This window comes from Ictidomys tridecemlineatus, chromosome 6, assembly GCF_052094955.1.
Source record: "Ictidomys tridecemlineatus isolate mIctTri1 chromosome 6, mIctTri1.hap1, whole genome shotgun sequence".
Classification (NCBI taxonomy): Eukaryota; Metazoa; Chordata; class Mammalia; order Rodentia; family Sciuridae; genus Ictidomys; species Ictidomys tridecemlineatus.
In genome coordinates, this window is record NC_135482.1 from 57,906,495 (window position 1) to 57,932,724 (window position 26,230).

At 33.1% G+C, this 26,230-nt stretch overlaps 3 protein-coding genes across 3 annotated transcripts; all 3 read right to left on the minus strand.

The window, feature by feature from the left end:
• Positions 1–5,789: 5,789 nt before the first annotated feature.
• LOC101962378 (olfactory receptor 6C2) lies at positions 5,790–6,728 on the minus strand. The gene has a single exon (XM_005342510.3). The coding sequence runs from the start codon at positions 6,726–6,728 to the stop codon at positions 5,790–5,792; it is 939 nt and encodes a 312-aa protein (XP_005342567.2).
• An 8,103-nt stretch (positions 6,729–14,831) lies between these two features.
• On the minus strand, positions 14,832–15,767 carry LOC101961804 (olfactory receptor 6C2). The gene has a single exon (XM_005342508.2). It carries the CDS (start codon positions 15,765–15,767, stop codon positions 14,832–14,834), a length of 936 nt encoding a protein of 311 aa, XP_005342565.1.
• Positions 15,768–24,951: 9,184 nt separating this feature from the next.
• LOC101962086 (olfactory receptor 6C2) lies at positions 24,952–25,887 on the minus strand. The gene has a single exon (XM_005342509.3). It carries the CDS (start codon positions 25,885–25,887, stop codon positions 24,952–24,954), a length of 936 nt encoding a protein of 311 aa, XP_005342566.3.
• Between the last annotated feature and the right edge of the window lie 343 nt (positions 25,888–26,230).

The window sequence follows — 26,230 nt, forward strand, 5'->3', positions numbered from 1 at the left end:
TAAGATTATTCTGGAAAGAATAGGAGTGGTGGGTTTAAGGAATAATGATTTGAAAGGAGACGAAAAGTCCAATTTGGGGAAAATGATCAAGAAATACAATTTACGATAGCTGAGTTAAGGAACCAATCTCAGTATCTCTCAAAAGGTGAATGAATGGTTGAAGAATATTTTATATATATACAATATGGCGTTTTAGTCATAAGGAAGAAAGAAATTATGGCATTTGTTTGTAAATGGATGGAACTGGAGAACGTCATACTAAATGAAATCAACTGGACCCAGAAAGTCAAATGTTTAATGTTTTCTCTAATATTCAGAAGCTGGAGAGAAATAACGATTTTTTAAAAAGAGGGAATCTCATGAAAATATAAGGGAGAATAGTAGTGTAGAGTAATGAAATAAGGAGGGGAAGAGGATGGGAAAGGGGAGGAACTATGGGATGAAATTGACTAAATCATGCCATGCGCATGTGTGAATATATCAAAAGGAGTACTGCTTGTGTATGCAACTATTAATACTCTGATTAAAAAATAAATTGATAAAAGGGAGACCAATAAAGTAGAGGAGAAAAATCAGGTGAATTTCAGAAGGTAAGAAATGGGTTAGTACTGGGGACTGAAATGAAGCAAATTATGTTATATGCATTTTTTAATATGTAAAAGTAAACTCCACATTTAGGTATAAAAAAAGAAGTATAATATACTGATTCTCCATGTTCCTTATCTGTTTATGCCAAGGACAATATATTTCCAGTTATCCATACTTAAAGTCTATGAATGACGTCTCTTTCCTCTCATTTCACTTACTAATCAGACAGTAAATATCATTGATTAATTCTAATTTTTATAACTGCCTAATATAATATTTTCCAAAGTAGGAATATTTACCTAAAGGGCAAAGTCCAATCCATTTTTTGATCCTGTTCTCTTGCAAGATATGCTCTTTGCTTCTTACTCTTTATCTTTCTAGATATGTTCTAGGTCTAAAGAGAGTTCTATTTCTTCACAGGGTCTGTCACAATAGGAAGCAGTATTGCATTTTGGTGATGTGTAAGGACTATTCTACCTGATGTATGTCTTTTGTTCTGTGCCTCAGATTTATTATCTGTAATACAGGAATGATAAGAATACTGTTATTATTAATTATTAACATGTAATGACCATAATAATTATATCTAATACCTAGATTTTTAGTTGATTCTATTAATACCATACGTATTTCTTAGTATAATGCCTGCCACATAGTAAATAGCATAAGTGCTTTTATTGTTTTATTTGACCACAGGAATTTGTCTTCATTTATGCAATTCAGAGGGCATTTCAATATATGTTGTTTTATGAAGTTTCTTGTATTGTTAACCTTTTATGGTTATATATCTTACATATTGTTCTTTTGTACTGGGGCAGATTTATTATTATTTTTTGCACTCCTATACTACAGAGTATAATAATGAACATATATTCAAGTACTTATTTAGGTGTGAACAAAATGCATTGAACACCAGAGTACTAGGACTTTCTCTGTTGCCAGGAAAAATGACTACCTGAATGAGAAACACATTAGCTTTGTGTAGGTTTTTAATACCCCAAATAGCATTTTTTCTCTTTTCAGAGCAGCCACTTTGGGATCAATTGTGCTAACAATATGTTCCCTGGAGATGTTGGTACTGAGGACTAATAAAGACCCTGTTCTTCTAGATCAATTGTGCTAAACAATATGTTCCCTGGAGATGTTGGTACTGGGGACTAGCAAAGGCACTTTGTTCTTTAATGAACAAAGGTTAAATGGATATTTAAGAGAAGCCATCCCACAGAGACTTGTGAGGAAGTTGCAATGGGATCTTCACAGGCAGGTGGTCAGCAGGCTGGAGAGAAGAGCAGCAGAGATGGAGCAACGGGTTGAATGCCATCCTTGCATTGATTAGCCTGCAAAAGACATTCTAAAGTTTTCTCTCAAATCTATCATTTAGGTAGCCACAGATCTTTCTCATCATGGAGAAAGTAGTTATTTAACTTGAAGATTGTATTTACTTTTTTGTAGACTATTTTTTTAAAAGAACACTTATATAAGAGTGAGAAAATAATAAGGAGGATGTCCACATATCCTATGCCCAATATCTCCTCTTATTAACATCTTATATTAGTATGATGCATTTATTACAATTTATGAACTAATACTGGTCATTATTATTAAATAAAGTCCATAGTTTATTCAGACTTTTAAACTTTTTACCTAATACCTTTTTCTATTCTAGAATCCCTGGGATAGCACATTACATTGAGTTGTCATGTATTTTTAGGCTCCTCTTGGCTGTGCCAGATTCTCAGACTTCCCTTATTTTTGATGGCCTTGGTATTTTTGAGGGGGTACTGGTCAGCATGATGCTCCAGTATTGGAATCTGTCTGCTGTGTTTGGGATGAGCAGAGAGGTGAAGCACAATTTTTAGCCTGTCACATTGAGGTTACTGATCAACATAACGTATGACTGTTGATGTTGGCCTGGATCTCCTGGCTCAGACTGTTTGTCACACTTCTCCACTGTAAAGATTCCCTCCTCCCCACACTGTTTCTATACTCTTGGAAAGAAAGTCCTATATACCTCGCCTAAGGAGTGGGGAGCTATGTTCCCCTGCTTTATATTTACCTACATAAATTGTTTGGACTACTTTTACACAGGATGTCTCTTCTCCATCATTTATTAATTTATTTAAATATTTATTTGTATCACTGTGAACTCTTGAATACTGGATATTTTGTATTATAATTTAATAATACAAATTATTAAATTGTTACCTAAATTGTTCCAGCTCTTTCAGTTGTTTCTCTGCACTTCTAACATACCTTATCTATATAATTGCACTTAAAAAGATGGTTCAGGAGGCTCATACTTGAAGAAATGTTCTGGATACCAAAGTCAGGGCTGAATGTAAGCGGTCCTGCTTGCCTTATGAGCACTCACTTTTTTCTTTCTGAGACTGACATATAAATTCCACGTTACCAGGGACCTTTCCCTATTTGTTTAGTGTATATTCTCAGTGAATAAAACAATGCTTACCACAAGCAGTTATTCAATAAATAATTGTTGAATGAATAAATGAAATTAAGATGGCAATTCTTAGAGGGAAGTGGTAGGAATATTTTCCTTGCTTGCCTTGAGTAAAATGTAAGGATATAAATAATAAGTATATACTTTATTTTCTTCCTTGTCCTTAAATCTTGCATTGTAGCACATTTCCATGACCACACTGTCATTTCCTTAATCATGCAAATAGAATTTTTAGTCTAAGTTCTTAGTGACACCAAACTAGATCATATCCAATTAAGAAGATATTTTGGGCTGCAATTGTGGCTCAGTGGTAGAGTGCTTGCCTAGTATGTGTGAGGTACTGGGTTCAATTCTCAGCACCACATAAAAATAAATGAGAGGTATTGTGTCTACCTACAAGTAAAACAAAGATTTGTTTTTTAAAAAGCACATGTGTCATTTTATTAGAATTACTGGAGGAAAAAATATGAGATACAATGAGGAAATATTTATAAATATTAAATGCATCCATAATGTATATTATTGAACTATGTATGACATCAGAAAGATTTTAGGTTGTGTATTAAAATCTGACAACCATATATAGGTGATGAACTTGCATCTATTATCAAGAATTTTTAATTCTTCCTTGATCAGAGGCATTTGCCCTCAAAGAATAATAGAAACAAGATTAATACATACATAACACAAACATTGAAAACCAGTAGGGTTATAGTGACAAAAAATGTAGAATAAGAATATTTTTGTTGAGAGACTAATATTTAGATTGGAACTGTGATAGCAATGTAGGTGTATGAGAAGAAACTAAGAATTTTTCTTTTTTTTTTTTTTTTTTTTTTTTTTGAAACTAAGAATTTTTCATAGAAAAAAATAATAATGCTGAGTGACTAAAATTGGGCATAGATCAGGAAAAGCTGAGGGCAAGCAGGGTGACACACATATACACATTTGTGAACATATATGTTTAAAATTTGCCACTTGGTATAAAATCCCTCTACCCTACATGTAAAATTAAACTCCACAAAGTTCTGAACATTTTCATTAATCAGAGTTGACAAAGTTAATTCTGGTCCTCAGTTATTTGATGTACTCCATGTTGAGATTACAGAGACTTGACCAATGCCCTCCATTTGCATGTCCCCTTATGAGTGGATACAAGAGAAGAATGCTGCACTGTCCAGAACAGAAGTAGGTGATAAGCTTGTCTGAAACTACTTCATGTCAAGTGTTGGTCCTATCCATAGGTACTTGGTTCTTGAGTGGCAAATTGAGCAGATTTTAAAGATAAACTTTACAATTTTAATTTTATCATCATCAATCAAAGTAAATGACATTATTCTTCACATAAATTCTGCTTGCTAAAAACTCACAATGTGGGTGAAGTTATTAACTCAGAAAAAAATATATATTAATCACATAGCTATATGCTTAAATTGATGATCAGAAGAGAAACTAGAGAACATTTGTTGTGTTTTGTTATTGTTGTAGAAAGGCATAAAAAGAATGGCCTTTGGAAATAGTCTGATTTTTTTCTGAATATTTTTCAAGTGTAAAGAAAGCTTATACCCATACTATGCCATATATGAACAATGTATAAGTGTGATTAAATTTTAAAGCAATTGATGAGCAATTTGATGTTTGATAAACATAGACAATAGTTACATAGGAACTGTGAAAGCACAAAAGTTTATTTTTATAATTACAAACCATGAAAACAATAAAAAGACTGTTTTTATCAATCAATAGAATGAATTACAAGTATTTGTTTTTCCTTCTCAGTCCCTTATCTCTAAACTCATCCTTGTTTTTCACACTCTGCCCTTGATTTTATCTTTGACATCTTAGAATGTCCTTTACAAATGATTAACTTTTTTTTTGATACGTTGATCAATCCTCCTAAACTCTAACATTCTTAAATCAAGAGATTTTGTAAATCTGAATAGTTGGGGAACTTACCCAACCAAGATTTAGTCATACTGCTTCTAAAATCAAGGCTTATTCTTTGTAAGTCCATGTCTAAACATCTTCAATGGCAATCTCAGTAGAGGATATTCCACATTTGGTAGTCTTATTCTTTTTCTTTTGAAGTCAAATTGCAGTATGCCCAAATAACATCCAGAAAAGCTAGTGTAAGCATTTTTGTAGATTTAAGTTTTCTGGATATAAATTTAAAAGGAAGATTGTAATTATTTTCACTGATTTAGAAATAACCTTACTAACACCTTTGCTATATTCCTGAAAAATGAAAATTTTAAAAAAGAAAGATCTTGGGTGTACTATTTTTTTTTTGCTTTAAAGTTTTTCTATTGATGCCTTTATCTCTTGTAAGCTTCAGTAAAGAGTATTTAATGACTCTTGAGCAACTGGGGTTATATAATGAAGTATTCTTAAGAACTGAGAAGTGGTCTTTGGAAATTTACATTCTACACCATAAGAAGGGCATATGGCCAGAGATGCAATTTCTACTGCTTTTCATTTCCTTTTTATAACATTGGGTCTTTGACTAATCTCTGGGGCATTCAATAATTGAGCAAACCTTTTTGAATAAAGTAAACTTAAAAGAAGACAAAATAAATTGTTTGGTTTAGGTTTTTGCATTATAAGAGAAAAATGTTCCAGGGAGAACATTAGTTTGATGAGTCTACCAAATTGGAAGAAGCCATGTTTGTCACTTTCATGAACAGTGTTCACAGTTATTCAGATTTAAATGTAAGTAAGCCTCAAAAAAAAAATCAATAGGCTCTCAGTTCTTTGTGAGAAATACAATCCGTTTTACTGTGTCTTTGAAAGCTGCTTTTACTTGTTTGTTTCGAAGTGTATAGATGAAAGGGTTAAGCGAAGGGGCAACTGAAGTATTGAGTATGGACACCACCTTGTTAATGGCCACTCCTTCCTTTGCTGAAGGCTTGACATAGATGAAGATGCAGCTGCCATAGGTGATGGAAACCACAATCATGTGGGAGGAGCAGGTGGAAAAGGCCTTTTTCCTTTGTTGGGCAGAAGGAAATTTTAGAATGGTCTTGATGATGTATGTGTAGGAGAGAGTGACACACACCAAGGTAATACTTAGTGTCAGTATGGCAAGAGTCAAGATTATTTTCTCTAAAAACGCCGTGTCTGAGCAGGTTATCTCTAGAATAGGATATGTATCACAGCCAAAATGATCAATCTTATTTGAGTCACAGAATTCCAGCTGGAGGCCTATGCCAAGAGGTGGGAGGATGAGCATTAGGGAAGCAAACCAACAGAAGAGGACTAGTATAGCACAGACTCTGTTGTTCATGATGGTTGTGTAGTGCAGGGGCTTACAGATGGCCACGTAGCGGTCATAGGACATGGCAGCCAGGAGAAAAAATTCTGTTGCTCCAAAGAGGACAACAAAAAATAACTGGGTGGCACAAGCATTGTAGGTAACAGTGTTGTCACCAGTTGTCATGGTATACAGGAATCTGGGAATACAAACAGTGGTGAATGAGACTTCCAGGAGAGAGAAATTTCGGAGGAAAAAATACATGGGAGTTTTAAGATGAGAATCCAAAAGTGTGAGTGTGATAATGGTGAGGTTCCCAGCCACACTCAACATGTAAGTGAGAAACAAAAATATGAAAATTAGAACTTGTAGTTTTGGATCATCCGTCAATCCCAGCAGGATGAATGTTGTTATTTCTGTATGATTTCTCATCCCTGCCTTGTGCCACGTCACAGGTGATTGGACCTGAAGAGAGGTGTCAAAAGAAGCCAGCATTGGAGCCTGACTGGAGACATCCCAGCCAGACAGCTCAGTGCACTTAATATTCCTTTACCTGAAAACCAATTACCTCATTGAAAATACCCATACCATTGACATCTTACAAGAAGGTTTCTACAGGAATTCTGAGTATAGATCCTAAACTTGTAATTCTCTGAGGAGAAACCATATTTGTAAAGTTTCATTTAAAAAACAAGCAAAACATAAATCATATGTGCAGTATATAATTTATTAACATTATTGCTTGGAGGTGACACTCTATTCTTATTCTGGAAGAATTATGGCAACTTTGGAGTTCTTTTCTCCTACTCTAATGTTCTATTTTTAAAATCAAGGAGGATTTGTTAATTAGGATTTTTTTTGATCATTAAATATTGTTGCAATGAGTTTTAACAGTAGCACATTCATGTTAGTGTTAATTCTGCTGTTTGAACTTTTAATTAACTCTAAACTGGGTAAAGGGTTATAATACAAAGGTATAGGGGCAGGATTGTGGCTCAGTGCTAGAGCGCTTGCCTACTTCTGAGGTACACAAGTTCGATCCCTGGCACCACAAAAAAGATAAACAAAAATAAAATAAAATAAAAGTATTGCTTCATTCTACTAAAGAAATAAAGAAATTACAAAGGTGTACATGTTTTGTCATCCTTATATTTGTGAATAAAAAGCATTTCTTTGTATGAGTTCATTTTAGTATACATAATATTAGCTAAACAGTAAATTGGGGTTCATTTTAGTTTAATTATGTAAGTATGGAATATAATTTGCTCTTATTCAGTCCCCAGTCCTTCTCCTTTCCCTCTCCTCCTCTATCTACTCTTTTTTAAACTTTTTTTTAGTCATACATAACACAATATCTTTATTTTGTTTATTTATTTTTATGTGGCACTGAGGATTGAACCCAGTGCCTTACATGTGAGAGGCAAGCTCTCTGCCACTGAGCAACAACCTCAGCCCGCTGTCTACTCTTTTGATCTTTCTTCTATTTATTTGTAATTTTTTATATTAGTTCCTTGTGGATTTACATGAAAGTGAGATTCATTTAGGCTTACTCATAAATAAACATAGGACATGTTTTCAGATTAATTTAACCCTTCCTCCCTTTCCCCCTCCTTCCTACTGATTGCTTTCCTCTAGTTCATTGATCTCTTTTTATAGTGAAAAGAATTTCTAGCCAGTTTGAGACTCTTAGGCATTGAGTTACCTGAAGCTTCGAAGAGGTATAAAGAACCATTTTCTGGAACCTGAGCATGAACCTGATTGAGTCCTGCTGTGGTGTTGGTCAAGGACAGAGCCCAGGAGGAGAGATCTGTGGTATTGCTTTCTTTGCAGCCTGGTCCACCCAGTCTTCTTAGTGCCACTCAGTCACCTGAGTCTGTCTGTGACCTCTTTCCTGAATGATTCCTGCTGTTTCATTCCAGTCTTTCTCCCTGCTAATTTACCAACTGTCTTCCTAATCTTGTTTATGTTCTCTGGGTTTTTGGTAATGTAACTAGCTCAGGCAACATCTAAGAACAGATGGAATCTTACAAACTCATCTTTGTAAACAAATAATAAAGTTCCCTACCTTTCTATTTGGCCTTTATCTCTGTCCATTTCAGCTCTTCCCAGAAGTTTCAAGCCTCCTTGTATTCAAATTGATATATTTTCAAGAACCACGTTAGATATGGGCTCAGGGAATTCTGCTTCACTTGTATCCAAACTTAACCCTCATTGCAGTTCCATATTTTAAGCAGTTGTTTTCAGATATAGAACTTGTAAAAGAGAATATTATAAATTCATTATCAGTGGTGTATATGCATTTAATAACTTAAAAATTATAAAATGTTATTATAAAAATTGTTAGAAGGGGGACTGTTAAATGTTCAATTTTAGATATAGCTCACAATTTATAGAAAAAATCCTACAAACTATTGTATAAAAGAAGAAGAAACTGAGTTTTTAATTGTTTAAACAACTGCTCCATTTGCACCCAATATTTGTGGTCCATTTGAGAATCAAAAACAAGGTTCTTTTCTCTTATTTATTACTGTACAAGAAAACAATCAACATTAATTCATTCAAATAATTAAACAATAATTACTTATTATGTATAGAGCATTATATCAGATACTCACTATAGGTTCACCTGTGAAAAAGTTGCTTCCTAAAGAAGATTTGAGTCCACCAGTAGAAGATAATATTTCATATTAACACATTTTCATTGACATGGTTACACAAGGTAACAGCAGAAATGTAATTTTATATTTTAAACAGTAACTATTTCATGCTTTTTCCTTGACAATTTTTCTTAATTATACTAGTACCTATTCATATTTTCCTATATAAGGTACTATATTTCCACATATAAGGTACTATATTTCCACATCCAACAGGCTCTTTTCTTTGTACTAAATTTGGCAGTGCAAGATGTCATCAAGAGCAGGCCACTTGGCACAGGGTTCACAGATATGATTTTAGAACAAGGAAAACTACATGGGAGGAATAAATCACCTGAGAGATGCCATTGTACCATCAGGGCCCCTGGCAAATACAAGGTGATAGACCAGGTTTATTTATTCCCTCTGAATTACCCCTGTTCCCCTCCCTCTGTTCTCTCCCATGTATTCTTAGTCACTTTGGTGATTTGGTTTTTATTTTTTTAATGAACTGTCTAGTACATTTTAAAATATATTACAGACACTAGTATTTTATGTTTGAAACAAACCTCATTTAGTCTTCATTTGGGACCAAGACTTTTCACGAATTGGACGGTTTAGGTTCAAGAAGAGTTTGAATTCTGCATCTGCCAAAACCATGGCAAAAGGACTTCAATACCTGATGGATAAAAAGGGGATATTTCTTGTAAGATGATATCTAATATGGATATTATTTGATATCTATGACACTAGCAGATATTTCTGAGTAGAAGTGTCTTTTCTGTAGTCTTCTATGTTTCTAGAGAATTAAAACAGTCTCCTCAACTGATACTCATGGCCAGGATAAAGGAGAAACTGGCCATCAGAGGAAAATTCTAATTTCATTTTCTTCAGAATAACACTTTTATAGAATTAATTATCAACGCCTTCATGAACTGAATTTAAGATTTTAAAACCGATTGTTCACCTTCTTCCTGCTTTACAGAATATGGAAAATATGTCACACAAATTCCATACTAATTATATACTTACTTTTTGGACCTGCCTTCATTAGAGGGCTTTGACAGAACCACAGTGTAGGAGCATTAGCTGTCGAGGAGCTTTGTGTGTATTCTGTTCCCACTCATTTTCACCTGTCCCAGTCCCCACCCTCAGCTTCCACAGGAGCACATGTATATGTGGACACACTCATGCACACGCACTCACACTCAGGCAGGTGTATCAATTGACAGTTCCTGTCTATATTTTCATCACTCCTGCTATCATGAGACCAGTCTCTATCCTCTCTTTATTCCACATATCTAAAATGGCATCTTATACCAGATTTCCCATTGATTCTGTTAGTTCAAGGGAAAAAAATAGTGGTGTAGAGCAAAAAGGGAAATTCTAGTCTGTTGGAGAGCTCATGTGGTCTTGGTCAGGGAGGCAGGCTTCCCTGAAATTTCTGTAATAGCTGCCTTTGTTTTATATTGCTACCAGTGCCCAGGGAACAACGCAGAAAACAACTCAGTCCTTGGTGACTCAGTTTGAGAGGTTATTCACAAATTGGTGGCAGTCTAATCAACAGTATAAAAATTTATGTAGCAATAGGGACAGTGTCCTCAGAGACCTGGAGAGTTTAGTATGTTTGAATTCTGTTTTGATTATTTGTTGAATCTCTGTATTTCCCCAGGATTAGATCCTGTCTGGTACTTCATATGTATTATATGCTGTGTGTTTGTGATCTAGATCCCGTGTAAAATAAAAATCCTCTACTCAAAGAAAATTTAAGAAGTCCTGTTTTACAGATAGGAAAACTGAGGATCAGAGGACTGCCATTCAGTGTGTTTCCAGGGTGGTGCAGATTTTGAACAAATATTTATCTTAGACTCAAATATCTGCTTCTGTGGAACACAGCATGAGCTCCTTCCCCCAATAATTAGGAGGCTCACTGGCATTTCAGACATGATGTTTTCCTAGTCTGCCTGGCCCACATTGTCATCACACCCCTTCCTACTTGTTTCATTTCAGATAAGCAGTGGACCTACCTTTGATATTTAAAGGAACAGAGAGTTTCGCATCCTAAGCACTGAATAAAAAGTCCTTGGTCTCAGGATATGTTCTATATTTTGTTTTATTGTGACTTATCACTACCTAATGGAGTGAATAAGGCTTTTTCTTTGAGTGTTTCTGGACTCCAACTCCTGCTATTCCTGTTGATCCTGGTGTCACATGATGGACCTGATTCCAGAGGTGTGCACTGCAGCAGGTGTCTTGGCTGTCCCTCTGTTCACTGTACCACCTGCTGTCCACTCAGCACTGCTCTGCTGAGTTTTCTCACACATCACTCCTGTATGTCTGTCTGTCATCCCTGACAAAGGGGATAGGTTGGATATAAAGGAGATGCCTCTTTATTGAATAAAGTTTTTAAAAAAATTTGTTCTTTTTAGATATCCATGACAGTAGAAAGTATTTTGACATATTGTACATACGTGGAGTATGACTTCCTGTTCTTGTAGTTGTACATGATGTGGAGTTACACTGGTCGTGTATTCGTATATGAACAGAGGAAAGTTATGCCCAATTCATTCTACTGTCTTTTGAGTGAAGTTTTGAGGAATAGCTGATGAGCTGTAGCTAACACTGGTCATCTCCCTCCTTGTTCTGCTTCTTTTTATCCATAGTTACTGAATGCTCATTTTATTGACAGTGACAAAGTGCCCAGATAAAATACTATCCACCTTCCTGAGAGCTGATTTAGCTGCATGGCTAAGATTATGGCTGATGATAGTCTTTACATATTTTATTTATTGCTCTAGAACCATAAATTTCCCTTTGAATACTGCTTTAGTTGTATTTCAATTATTCACATATTTTTATAATTGTCTTTTAGGTATGTTTCTCAATAATTTTTATGAGTGATTTCTATCTTAATTCTCTTTGATCACATAACATGTTTTATATAATTTGAATTCTTTAAAATTCATCTAGATCTGTCAGGGAGCTCTGAATACTTTCTGTCTTAGTAAATATTTTCTATGAACTTCAGAATATTTATGCTTTTCTTTGGATGGAGTGTTCTGTAAATACAGTCAGTATTTACTTATGGAGGGTTTTGCTTAAGTCTTGTACATATTTACTGAATTTCTGAACATTGGTTCATTTCCTTATTGACACAAATGTTTCAATGTTTCTAACTGTAATAGTGTATTTGTCTTTTTTCCTTGTAGTTTTATCAATTTATGCTTCCTATATTTTGAAGTATCATTCTATGCAGAAACACTTAGAGCAGTTATGGTTTCTTAAGGAAAAGAGCTTTTTATTACTCAAAAAACTTGTTATTGCTATTAAAATTATTTCTTCTAATTTACTTTGTTCATTGTGAACGTGGTCACTCTAATTTAAAAAATTGTAATATGCAATGCATTATTATTTTTTATAGGCTATCATTCAACTCTTTGGATAGTGCTATTTTATATTATTCCTTCTTAAGAACTGTTCTTCAATTTCTGTTTTATATTAAAATTTACTTTCTTCTAGGCAGCAGAGTTGTCCTTGCCTATTCCTTATTTTTTATTCCTCCTTCCTCACAGTTTCTCTTTGTCTCTCCAGCAAAAAAAGTGAAAATCCACTATCTTAACAGATTTAAAATGTATGCCAAGGCATTGTTAACTATAGTCATATTGTTCTATATTAGATCTCTAGACTTACTTGTCTTGCTTAGCCTACCTTGACCCTACTGACCAAACATCTCCCTGCTTCTTGCACCCACTATGGCTATTTTATTCTTTGCTTCTATTCTATTTTTCTTCTTATCTATTTTACATTCCTCATACAAGTGATTAAACTATGATCTTTTTTAGTGTCTGACTTATTTAATTTAGCATAGTGTCCTCTAGGTTCAAACATATTGTCAAAATGGCAAGATTTCCTTCCTTTCTATGGGGATATTTCTTTTCCTCTTTCCACATTTTTATTTCATTGGTGCATTAGAGTTGTACATAATAATGGGAATTTTCAAATAAAAATTTGGGATCTAAGCTAAAAAAATGGTTCAGCCTATTTTCCTGTAATTTCCTAGGCCCTTTCTCTGGAGATAATGAGGATTTCCATACTTTGCTTATTAATTATTGTACAAATTGAGAGCTATTTCCTCAATAAATTGTTGTATTAGTTAAAGAAGAAATGGAGGTGGGGTGCAGTGGCACATGTCTCTAATGCCAGTGATCCAAGAGGCTGAGGCAGAAGGATAGCAAATTCAAAGCCAGCCTTAGTAATTTAGCAAGGTCCTAAGCAACTTAGTGGAATCCTCTCTCAAAATTAAAAAAAATAATAATAAAATAAAATAAAAAGGTTTGTGATGTAGTTCAGTAGTTAAGCACCCTTGGGTCCTATCCCTGGTACTAAGAGGTGGCAAGGTGAGGGTTTGGGAGAGAAGAAATGGAGAATACCTTCTCTTCAGCTTTTCAGACTTTTTTGGGAAAGCATAATTTGCATAAAGCATAGCTGCTGAGTCATCTGTCTGAGCTTTAAAGGCAGTACCACTAATTCTTCCCTAGTCTCAGTTCCTTCATTAAAAAAATTAAGATGATTTTTCTATCTACCTGCATTTCTATGACCCATTTATGGTGCCTAATTGGACAGGTGCATAATAAATACACTAACTATATTGGCTGTTACGATTAGGATATTTTCAACTCTTTTGGATATTTTGAGGAGTATTAGGAAACAAAGTAAAGGGTTTGTTAGTACTGAAAATGCAGGAGGCCTTGAAACATGCTGGATGGATTACTTGTCACCAGAGTTCTAATGACAATTGAATCCTGGAAATTCTTGCTAGAGAAGATGAAAGTTGCAAGTAATTTTATTGTTCATCTCAGGAACTTCCTGAAAGTAAACCTCTATTGTGACTTATTTCGGTTAGCATGATGTACTAGGTTTACCCATGTCGTCACCAGTGACAAAATTTCTTGCTTTTTTGTGGATTTGTAGCTTTGAGGTGTTCGTAACTCTTCCAATACACCCAAATCACCAGACACACCAAGGCTCATCGTACGTCAGAGTTTACCCGTGAACACTTAGAAAACTGAAAAATAGTAGTGACAAAGTAATGTTGAATTGTAAAAAGTGCCACTTTGTGCCAGTGGGGAACTTGGAGGCCTGTTAAATTAGGGTTTTCAGTAAAGGGGGATAGTCATGGAACTGTGGGGAAGTCTTGGTAAAAGAGCACAAGTTATCAGAAAATTCTATCAAGAGAATGTCAGAGAAAAATTCTTCATAAAAAGACAGAAGAGGTGATAATGGTACTATTTGTGCTATGGGTCACGGGAGAGCTCTTCCTCTGCTAGAAGCAACTGTCTGTGAAAGCTGGCCATCCCTTCTCCTTACTGCTTGTCCTGTCTCCTTGACTACAATTCATCTTGCTTTAGGAAGCCATGTGGCCATAATACTTATCATCCTTTGTTATAATTATTCCCAGTTAATTGAATTTTCAGGGCTGTTTTAAATAAGGTTGTTCTGTTATTGAGCTCATTTTCATTGCAAATTTTATGTCATTAATATAATCATGCTAATAGAAAAATATTAGATACTTTGTTGTGCTTGTAGTATACATATTTTTAAATTGATTAGTTTTATTTTAATAATGAAAATTTAATAGCAATATGATATATTACATTGGCTGAACCTTTCATGTAGTTTTTGGGTTGATTTTAAAAATTTCTTAGTAAATCAAGTTTTTTTTTAAATTGCTGTCTTCATTGTTTACTTAAGATTCAATTTAGATTTGTGGGTTCAATATTTGCTTTAGGTTTTTGGGTGCTTTCTGCACTACACAAACAGTTATTTTAGGAGCTTAATGGTAAATGCTTTAGGAAGCTAATCTGTTATGAAAACCTGAATGATCAACTTTGGCATTTCTTTACTTTTTGGAAGATAAGGCAATTCTTTTGACTGAGTCATTGAAAGCTTGTTTTACTTGCTTATTCCTTAAGGTGTAGATGAAGGGGTTTAGCATAGGAGCAATGGAAGTCGTGAGGACTATCACCCCCTTATTAATAGCCACGGAGTCCTTTGCTGAAGGCTTGACATAGATGAAAATGCAGCTGCCATAGGTGATAGAGACCACAATCATGTGGGAAGAACACGTAGAAAAGGCTTTTTTCCTTTGTTGGGCAGAAGGGAATCTTATGATGGTCTTGATTATACATATATAGGAGAGAACTACACAAAGAAGGGTGGTGATAAAGGTCAACACAGCACAGCCTATAACCATCTGCTCAATGACCCACGTGTCTGAGCATGAAATTTTCAGGAAGGGAGACACATCACAAAGAAAGCTATCAATAACATTAGAATCACAGAATTCCAGATTTTGGCTAAGGCTAAATGGTGGGAGTATGATCAATAGGCCAGCTATCCAACAGCAGAGGATGAGTCTTCTGCAGGCTCTGTTGCTCATGATGGTGGTGTAATGGAGGGGTTTGCAGATGGCCACGTACCGGTCATAAGACATGGTGGCCAGGAGAAAAAACTCAGTTACTCCAAAGAGATCAGTAAAAAATGCTTGAATGGCGCAAGCACAATAGGTAATAGTCTTGTCACCTGTTGATAGGTTGTACAAGTATCTAGGAATACAAGCTGATGTGAAAAAGATTTCTAAGAAGGAAAAATTTTGTAGAAAAAAGTACATTGGTGTTTTAAGATGAGGATTCATTAGTATGAGTGAGATAATTGCCATGTTCCCAGATATACTCAGTAAGTAGGTAAAAAACAAAAAAATGAAAAGTAGACTCTGAATTTGTGGATCATCTGTTAGTCCCAGGAGAATGAAGGTTGTTGTCGTGTGATTTCTCATAACTGATTCCAGCTCTTGGTCTAGTCTTCGTGAGGAAAATCAGGTATTTTGTTAGAATATAGGGATGCTAAAGTTCATAGTGATAAATGTTAAGAAGTGAACTCAAATAACTGGTTCACATGAATTTTATTCTTTAATTTGGTAATTAATATTGTAAATAATCTCATGGGCTTTGTAAGTTTTCATCTTTGAAAGAGCTTAACTGTGCCACAGTGCAATAATTTATAGATTCTACCTCTTCATTGCATTTTCCAAAATTTCTTTAAAATTTTTTTGTCCATATTCTGAGTTGTTTTTTTTTTTATTGATGATGCCTTCAGTATTAAGATTTTCTTTTATTCCCAGTGCATTATTCTCTATTTTGAAGTTGAAATCTTAAAGTTTGCTAATAACTTCACATCTGGTTTATAGATTGATCCTTGATAAAACAATTACATAGCAAATAATTTAGACTTGCTATTGAGTCTTACCAAAATCCCACAATCAATTATAATTTTATGTCCATCCTCTGTAACAAAATAATGTTTTGTCATTTTATATATAAAATGCATATTTAAAAAATTAAAAAAACTATGCTCATTGCTCTTATACAGTTCAGGTTTTTAAAAGTTATTTGTATGTTTTGCATTAAAGGAAAATGTTTGCTACTAAATTAAGTCATACCACAGAATTGCCACCTTTTTTGTTGACATCCATTACCAAAGTGACAAGTTGCTTCTATTCTTGTATCATCTGTGATGTAAATGAGTAGTTGAAATTCACTTTGCTTCCTTGAGATAGCTGTCATCAAGATAATGAAATCACAGGTCAACTTTGCAGTACTGAGTTTGACTCAATAGCTCCTTTATCATTTTCCCCCTTCTATTATCACAAATTAATTACAATATCAATCAATTAAATGTTTCCAGTCATGTCTTTAGGTTTTGATATTTTCCTACATCAGTGAATGAAAGTAGATTTCCTTGGTGGACTCCAATAATATAGTTTCAAGAATGGATTCAATGAATTGATTAAAATATTCAAAGCATTGATTCAAATATTCTCTTCTTACTAGGATGGGTACAGAGTCAACTTGGATCATGTGTCAAGTTTTCATGTTTATGTCACTTTCTCAGAGAAGTATAATTATCAAGGATCTTGATTTTCTTGAGAGCTGGAACTCTGAAAGACAATAGATTTGCATAAGAGACAATTTCAGTGGATCATATTAAAATGTAGCACTAACCATCTCGGTAATCCATCTACCTTCTTTGAACACATTTTCTTCAGCTCACAGCTACCAAATGCTTATGGCGTTAAACTCAACCCTGCACACTTTGTAACACATTAGAGAATCTTATAATATAATTATTTTATAAAATTGTAAATACCATGAATCTATGAGAAGAACATCTTTCCTACCTTGTCAGTGTCAAGTTTTGGCAAAACAATTGACTGTAAAGTGTGACTAATAAATCATTTTTATTTTCCATTTACAATTTATGCAAATATATCTAATAAGATGATATCATCTAAGGTCCTCTTTAGTTTGTGGATGTAACACATGATGCTATGAAATGACAATAAGTTATGTGACATTTTGATGACTCTCTAAACAACTGCTATTAATGACCATAATATATCCAGTGATAGTGCTCTCATGGTTTTTAAAATTAGTCATAGATTTTGTTTACTCTGCAACCTAAAAACTGTTAACAACAGAAAACTGAAAATGAAGGTGTTAAGACTTTTGTGTCACCTTGGGGTAACTCTTGCTAAACATGTTCACAGGGAGCCTGGGAATTCATGAAGTTTTCTATTAGCAATATACTACAAAAGTGTTCCCTCAATGAATGTTCTATTGTCATACATCTAGGCAATATATTTTCTTAATTATTCTCTAATATTTCTATTATTGGAATGAAAAAAAAATTCCAAAATGAATAATGTTAGTGACAATTTGGTAGAAAAATCTAATGTCTGAAACTCTGGGCTGAGAGATATTTGTAATTTATAATTATTATATTATAATATGATATTTGTAATCTATAATTAAGTTAAAGACCACAGAATCTTTTATAACACTGGTTGAAAAGTTAGGAATGGATCTTCTGTGTATTGGAAATTTAAAAAGAATCTAACAGTCAATAGTCATGATGTATCCTCAGAGCAAGTCATCAGTGTCATCTGCCACTGACTGCAAGAACAAAATTTTAAAGTAGCAATCTAATTATTTTCACTTGTTTTTAATAACATTTAGGGCAATTGGAAAGTATAAGACCTTAAATTTCTTTTACGTGTTTCTATCATATGGGTAATTTATGAAGTTGAAAAATTTGTCTGAGAAGTGAAGATGGAAAAAGAATATAAAATTAGTAGTTAATATTTCATAATATACAGTTTTATATTTTCTGCAGATATACCTAAATATATTATAAATAGTACTCATAGAAATGCAAACATTAAAAACAAAACTAATGCAATTTAAAGTGTAATTTTTCATATGCTATTTACTTTAAAACACTTCATGAATCTATTGTAAAATGTGTTTGATACCTGCTCAGCTTAGCCATAATATCCAAACCAAGAAATACTATGTCTTACACAGATAGCTCATCTTCCACTCATGATTGCCATTCATACTTCTTCAGTCTTTCCGTGACATACTAATTTTTAAGGAAGTTATATTCTCAGTTTGTATCAATATCTCTTCCACAATTTTTAACAGCAGTCAACTCATTAATTGTAATCTCAAGCACTTTTAATCCTGAGTTAGTATGTTTAGGGTTTGAAGTTGGTTTATGTCAATGAATGAAAAGAATATTCCTGGGAGACTCCAATTAGACTGTAATGTGAATAGTTTTCTGTATTTAAAATTATTTCTTTCCTTTAGAATAAGGAGAGGTTAGTTACCAGATGTGTCCAGTCTCCAGGAAAATCTGCAGAATATATAGTCACAAAAATAGAAAAAAGAAGACAGTTCCTGGAATTTCTGGGGAGTCCCATGACATTTCCAGGGATTATAGGGAAAAATAGGTCAAATTGATATGGACTGAAGGATCATACATTTACACTGTATGTATAGCTCACCTATTCCTCTGCCAAGCCTTTTACTTCAGCTCTCTGGCATTTAGTTCAATATGTAAAAAACATACACCTGCAGTTCTGCCCACCCTGCTTAGAATCCCTTGTTTTAAAATGTCTGCTTTCAAATCCTTAATGGTCTTTCTTGTACAGAATATCAAGAGCCAGAGTTTGAGAGAATTACTGAAACTGAATTCTGACATTTCTATTTTTTTTATGTATGTGAAAGGTTAAAACAAATTAAGGCTGCAGATGCCATATAGTATATCAACTTTTAGTTAGTGCATCATGTTTAGAGGTGATTTTTCCATATAAACATACATTGCTTTCATTTGGAAGAGAAAGATGAGTTCTTGTTAGATAACAGTGAGGTAACAATCTAGATAATACTCATTATGTATCATCTTGGCTAAGCTATGTTTTCAAAGGTTGCACTTTCTACAAAAAATATAACTTAGATACAAACTTAATTCTTTTACAATATTTCAAATGGTTATACACCATATGATATAGATAAATGTATATAAAATCTATTTCTCTGATGAAATACTGATACAATCTCAAAAAAGAATAGAGGTACAATTATAGAAGTTGTACTTACTCTTCTGAAAGTCCACATTAGATTCCACTGGATGTATAACAGCAGCTTTTCTGCAGATGTTGAGGAGGAATGGATCTCGTTAGTGGAGGCTGTGTTTGAACTTCTGGCTGTTCTTGCTGTGAACAGCTGATCCTCCTATGGTTCTCTGGAATGCCTTTTGTCTCTGAGATTTTCAAATCTAACACATTGCCAATATTTTCTCATTACAGATTTCATCCATTTTAAAATGCTCTAGGTTTAAGAATCTATGATACTCAGAAGTTTTGGGAATATGAAGAGCTCTTCTGGTTTTGCAAGAGTTGGTAATTCTGATTCCTATGGATGGGGTGAGAAGATTTACAATTACAAGATTATCATTTGTTTTATTTGCCAAAGTTGAAGTGAGATGAATAAACAAAAGGGACCTTGGTGACCCAATTTCAAAAATCACTAATGAAACTTCACTATAATGAACTTGGCAGGAATCCTGAAAAATACAGTACTGAAGGCAGTGTCCTCTGAGAAACAGAGACAACAATCATGACCAACATATAACACCGAAAGCCAGATGGTTAGGTACATGTCTGTCCCTCTGATATCTGTTCCACCTCCCCTATGGTGGATGATGATTGGGACTTTGTTTTCTTAATTATTACATTTTTTTCCATAGAAGCTTTTCTTCCCTTTCACACTGTGGATATCACTTTTTCCTTTAACCAGATTGTTTTTGGTTATCAATTTTTAAAATTTATTCTAATTTGTTATATATGACAGCAGAATTCATACTACATTTTTAATTTAAATAAGTAAAAAATTCAGATAGTCACAATAAGAAAATATATGAACAATCACAAACTTTTACAGTTTCTATAATTTCCAACTTTTCCCATACACAAATAACTACATCTTACATTTGTATTTCCTATGATATAAATATTCCTTATATAATTTTTAAACTTGTTTCATCATGAAATATTAATATACAAGTATTTTAAGACAATAATGTTAGAAGGTATCATCATTTTTGATATTCTTATAATAAGATTCCTTCAGTTTTTCCATGCCATTCCCAATTCTTGAACATGCCTTGAAGCTGCTTATTATTATCAGATAGATGGGTGCATATAAATATATTGCATGGTTGAATAAACTGTTTTCCAGAAATTTACTTTTCTTGCAAACCATCCTTTTATGACCACTTTTGCAAGCTTACAATGACTACATTTATACCACCAGAAATAAAGCACATCCACACTCCAAGGCTTCTGCATCAGATTATCAAAAGTTTTTCTAAAAGGTCATACTGATTTATACATCTAATTATACTTCATGACAGTACTCCTGTTTCAACACTGAGTTAAACACTGTATATTCTTCTTCTTTTTTATTTTCAAGTCAATAAACTCTTTTCGACTATGTTTTTTTAAATTTATTTTTTTTTAAATTAGTTACACATGACGGTACAATGACCTTGACATATCATACATTTGAATCAGGTATGATATGATATCTCATTTTTTCTGAGTATACAGGTTGCAGATCACATTGGTCCTGCATTCACATATATACACTATGTTTAAATATTTTTTCTCTAATTGTTACTGGTCTTTAAATTTGCGTATGTTACTTAAAAAATTATGATTTCTCCTATTAGTCCTTGGGAATTGTTCTCATAGTTTTAACTTATTTAATATTTATACTTATTTTAAAAAATATTCTATTGTATATTTCAAATTGTTATCTACAAACTCACTAATAAGTTTGATTCTACTATTAGTGCTATTGAAAATACATTTCAAACTATATCAAATATTGTATTTGATATAGTCATTGAGATAAAATATTTTTCTACTTTAATATCTTTCTTTTATTAATTATTTATTTTATTTCCTTTTAATAATTTATTTTACCTTTATTATTTATTTCACTTTATAATACTTTTGTTATTAATAAAATATGGTGAATTATTAATAAAATGTGGTGAATTATATATTTCATTTTAAATGTACAACCAGTATTATGTTCTGTTGACAAATTCAAATGTATTATATTAACCTTTTATATGTTCTGGATTCAATTAGTTAATTTTCTAATATTTTTTAAGGATGTAGTATTTATGATCACAAGAGATTGGTCATTAATTTCCTTTAACTGTCCTAACTAGGTTTTTGTATCAAAAGTACTGTGAGATTTTAAACTGAGTGGTTTTATTTTTTTTCTCTTATTTTTTGAGGATTTAATGTAAGATAGATGCTACTTAGAGTAATCTATTTGGAGTGCCATTTGATCTTGGAGCTTATATTGTGGAAAAGTTTTTAAATGTAGCTGCATTTGTTTTTCATAAATTTGGATATAACAAAATTTGAATTAATATTGTATTGTATGAGTTGTAATTTTCTAAGAGATGCCAGTCAAATATATGTCTAAATTCATTTGCATGAAGTTTTAGACTATCACCTCATTTCTTCTTAATGATCCTAAGATCTGTAGGATATTTGGAACTTTGTTAAAAATAAGAAGACAATCTATGTGTTTATATTAGAATTTTTTTTTCTGTTCCATTGACTATTTTTTAATCTTGATGCAAATACTGGCTTGATTATAGTAGTTTTATAAATTTTAAAGTCAGGTAGTTTTTGTCCCTAATATTGTCCTTTCTCAAAGCTGTTTTGACTACTCTACATCCTTTGCAACTACATGTACATTTTAGAATCATCTTGTTGACTTTTATAGAAAAACTTGCTGAGATTTTGGTAGAGATTATATTGAAACTATAGAAAAATGCAGGTAAAATTGATATCTTAACAATATTGAGTGAATCTATGAGTATAGTTTATTTCTTCATTTATTTAGGTTTTCTTTAATTTTCATCAGTCATGTTTTGTAGCTTTCTGTGTATACATCTTACAGATTTAGCTCTAAGTGTTTTATATTTTTGCAGCAATTTTGGTTCTATTGTTTAATAATTTTAATTTTTAGTTATTTGTTGCTAATGTTTAGAAATAAAATTCATTTTTACACATTGATCTTGTATTTCACACTTGAAAAGTTTACTTTTGGTTCTAGTAGTTTTGTCATTTATTTATTTATTTATATTTTATTTTATTTTTTTTGTATTGGGGATTGAACCCAGGGAAGCTTTCCACTGAGCTATGTCCCTTGCCTCCGCACCTCCCCACTTTTTTTTTTTTTTGAGACAGGGTCTTGCTAAATGCTTTGGGCTGGCCATTGGGTCTGGCTTATCTTTAGTAGTTTTTAAATAGATTCCAGATAATTTTCTACATACATATTCTTGTGGTCTTCAAATAAAGTTGGACTCCTTTCTTCCTTTCTATTCTGGATGTCTTATTATAATTATCAGAATAATTGTTATTAGATTTTGCTTTATTTTATGGTTAAAATCTCCAGTATAGTTAAAGAAATGTGGTAAGAGAAGATGTCATTATATTGTGTATTGTATTTTAGAATGAAAGCCATCCATTTTCTCACATTTTACTATTAATAAAGTCAGTATATAAATTCTTTTCTCAATTTTGGTTATGCTTTCTTATTTTTTTAGGTTCTTCAAAAATAATTACACTTCATATAATTTCTTTACATATTTATTAAATTTGCTAGCTTTGAATGTGTTCAGAAAAACATTATATTTGTGTCAGTGTTGTTGCTGGATCATGTTGCTGGATGACAGCCCAATGACATAAATACCCATCATTGATTCATCAGATTTATTCTTTAATGAAGAATATGTAAATTCAAAAAGTAGAGATAGAGGTACAGATTTAGACTTAGCAAAACTTGTATTTGGAAAAGTTTCAAGATCTTTTGTTCTTTTTTCTCTAATTAGATGGATCTATGAGCTATACCATTTATATCTGAGTCAACAAGATGTTGTTTTAGTGGATGATGTTAGATTTCTCATTCCAACGATTCTAAATATTTTAAAAAAATCTTAAAAGGTGTTAGATAACCTCATTGGATATTTTCCTGAAAATAGTCTAGGGTGCAGAGTGTTGCACAGACTATAGTGTTCAAGATTTTGGAATTAATGCATATTTGCTTTAAAAGAAAACACTACATTAGAAGTAGAGGTCAAAGATTAAATTCCTTAGACTCTGGAAAATAGTGGAGATTATGGAATTTCAATTGTGGTACTTTTACCATGTGAAGTAGTAGAATAAGAGGAGATTTCATGAATGACTGGACAAGAGATTTGTTAAAATGTTCAATGTTATTTATTTATCTAAAACTTCTATATGAATTATTTGGGGTCAGGGATGCAAATAAAGACAAGAAATACAAAGCAGCTGTCAGTTCTTTGGGGTATAAGAGAGTGTACCAGTAAAAAAGTGATAGAATATCTATGTATGAAAAAGAATTTTTAAAGACTGCTTATACATTATATCCATCATTAATCATTAAAAGAAGCTAAAAAGAGATGATGTAGTAGCTCAGATCTAGCAAAGTGGAGAGTAATTAATATTTTCTGTGTTTGAAGAGAAATATTAGAGGGAATGGTTACTGGAATCTGGAAAAAGTGACTCTTAGCTGTAGGTGAGCTACTCACAGGATTTTGGTTTTTAGGTGTGGCCAATCCCTGGCAATCCCATTAGGAACAAAGGGACAAAATAGATATCCAATTTCACTTCTAAACTCTGATCTTTTAGTAGGTCTTTCCATTGGCTAACCACGTTGAATTTATGAAATTCATGGAGGTAAATCTCATAAAAATATTCAAAAAATTTTGGAAGGTCAGGTTCTGGAGTGTCAGGTCATTTGTTTTGGTGCTATTTCATGTTTGGTCAAACCTACTCATTAAAACTTACTGGGAAAAATTATAATAAGGCATAGTTCCACGCAACGAACCAGACCCTAAAACATCAAATATGTGTCATTGCTTGAGATAGTGGTGGTGAGTCTTTACTTTCTTTGCTTGAGGTAGTGGTGGTGAGTCTTTACTTTCTTTGCTTGAGGTAGTGGTGGTGAGTCTTTACTTTCTTTCTTTTTTTTCCTTCTTCCTTCCTGTATTTTTGAGATCCAAAATACAACTTTCCTATAACATAAACTACATTATAGTGAGGAAGTGTCAATTTGTTCTAAACACATTCCCCATCAGGTAAGTACTTATTTTTTGAATTGTTTTGTGTTACATTTGGTTCTCTTAGTTAAACATTTATAGTAATTTGTAGTTTTGGTTAACCTGGATAGAAGATAAAATTATTATTGTATTTCTTGTGAACTTTTAGAGATATATTCCAGTAAAGAATATTAGTCTAACAAAGGTTCATTTATATGAAGAGAAAAGAATAAACTGAAAATTGAGCTTTAGGATATTTTGAGAAAATTATCCTGAATTAGAACACAGATGAGGAAGGCATAAAATGGTTTTGTAACTTCAGGAATTTGTTAGGAAATCTCTGGTTCCTTGAAAACTTGATTTTTAGATGTCAGCATTATCCTTTAAATATTTAAATTGATTCACAAAATTGATTTTTAAATATGACAATAAATTTGACAACATATTTTTGATGTCTCTGTATTCTCTTACTTCTTTGAAGGTAACTTAATTCTTTTGAAGGAATCATTGAAAGCTTGTCTCACCTGTTTGTTTCTCAGAGTGTAAATGAATGGGTTCAACATGGGAGCAATGGATGTCATTAGCACTGTCACACCCTTATTGATAGCCACAGATTCCTTGGCTGAAGGTTTGACATAGATGAAGATACAGCTTCCATAGGTGATGGACACCACAATCATATGAGAAGAGCAAGTGGAAAAGGCCCTTTTTCTTTGCTGGGCAGAGGGGAATCTTAGGATGGTCTTGATGATGTATATGTAGGACAGAACAACGCACAGAAGAGTTGTGATGAAAGATAATACAGCACAGGTTATCACCATCTGTTCTAAAAGCCATGTGTCCGAGCATGAAATCTTCAAGATAGGATATGAATCACAGAAAAAATAATCGATTATATTTGAGTCACAGAATTCTAGATTTAGTATCATGATAAGTGGTGGGAGTATGATCAACACCGCAATGATCCAGCAGCAGAAGACAAGCTTTCCACAGACTCTGCTGTTCATGATGACCACGTAATGCAGGGGTTTGCAGATGGCCACATAACGATCATAGGACATAATGGCCAGAAGAAAAAATTCAGTTACTCCAAATACATCAATAAAAAACACTTGAATGACACACACATTATAAGTAATGGACTTGTCACCTGTTGCTATGTTATATAAGTATCTAGGAATACAAGCAGATGTAAACAAGATTTCTAATAAAGCAAAATTCTGTAGGAAAAAATACATGGGTGTTTTAAGGTGGGGATCCAATAAAGTGAGGGATATGATGGTCAGATTCCCAGTTATACTCAACATGTAAGTGAGAAATAGAAACGCAAAAATTAGACCTTGACCTTGAGGATCATCAGTCAGCCCTAGCAAAATGAAGGTGGTTATTGTCTTGTTTGCCATCATTGAATCCAAGTTTCTTTCATATTTTCAGAAAAAATTCAGAGACGTTTCAAGGGAATACAATGTTATCAAAGGTGAATAGTGCAATTTTTCTTTCTTATTAGGATATAGAGAGTCACCAGAGGCTGTTACTGTCACTTCAGCAACCCAAACGACAAGGTTAGCTACAAAATAATTGTTTTAATAAATCATATCAGAGTTCTGAAGAGTCAAAGAAGCCTGAATGAAATAACTATGTAAGATAGTAAATCCTTCACAGGGGAGAAATGACTCTTAACTGCACTTATTTGAGGCTGAGGAGATGAAGGTGAAGGAATTTACCATAAATAGGAGTAAAAATAAA

What these genes read in the sequence shown, in the direction of transcription:
- LOC101962378 (XM_005342510.3), bottom strand. Translation starts at nt 6,728, where the DNA reads ATGAGAAATCATACAGAAATAACAACATTCATCCTGCTGGGATTGACG.
- LOC101961804 (XM_005342508.2), bottom strand. Translation starts at nt 15,767, where the DNA reads ATGAGAAATCACACGACAACAACCTTCATTCTCCTGGGACTAACAGAT.
- LOC101962086 (XM_005342509.3), bottom strand. Translation starts at nt 25,887, where the DNA reads ATGGCAAACAAGACAATAACCACCTTCATTTTGCTAGGGCTGACTGAT.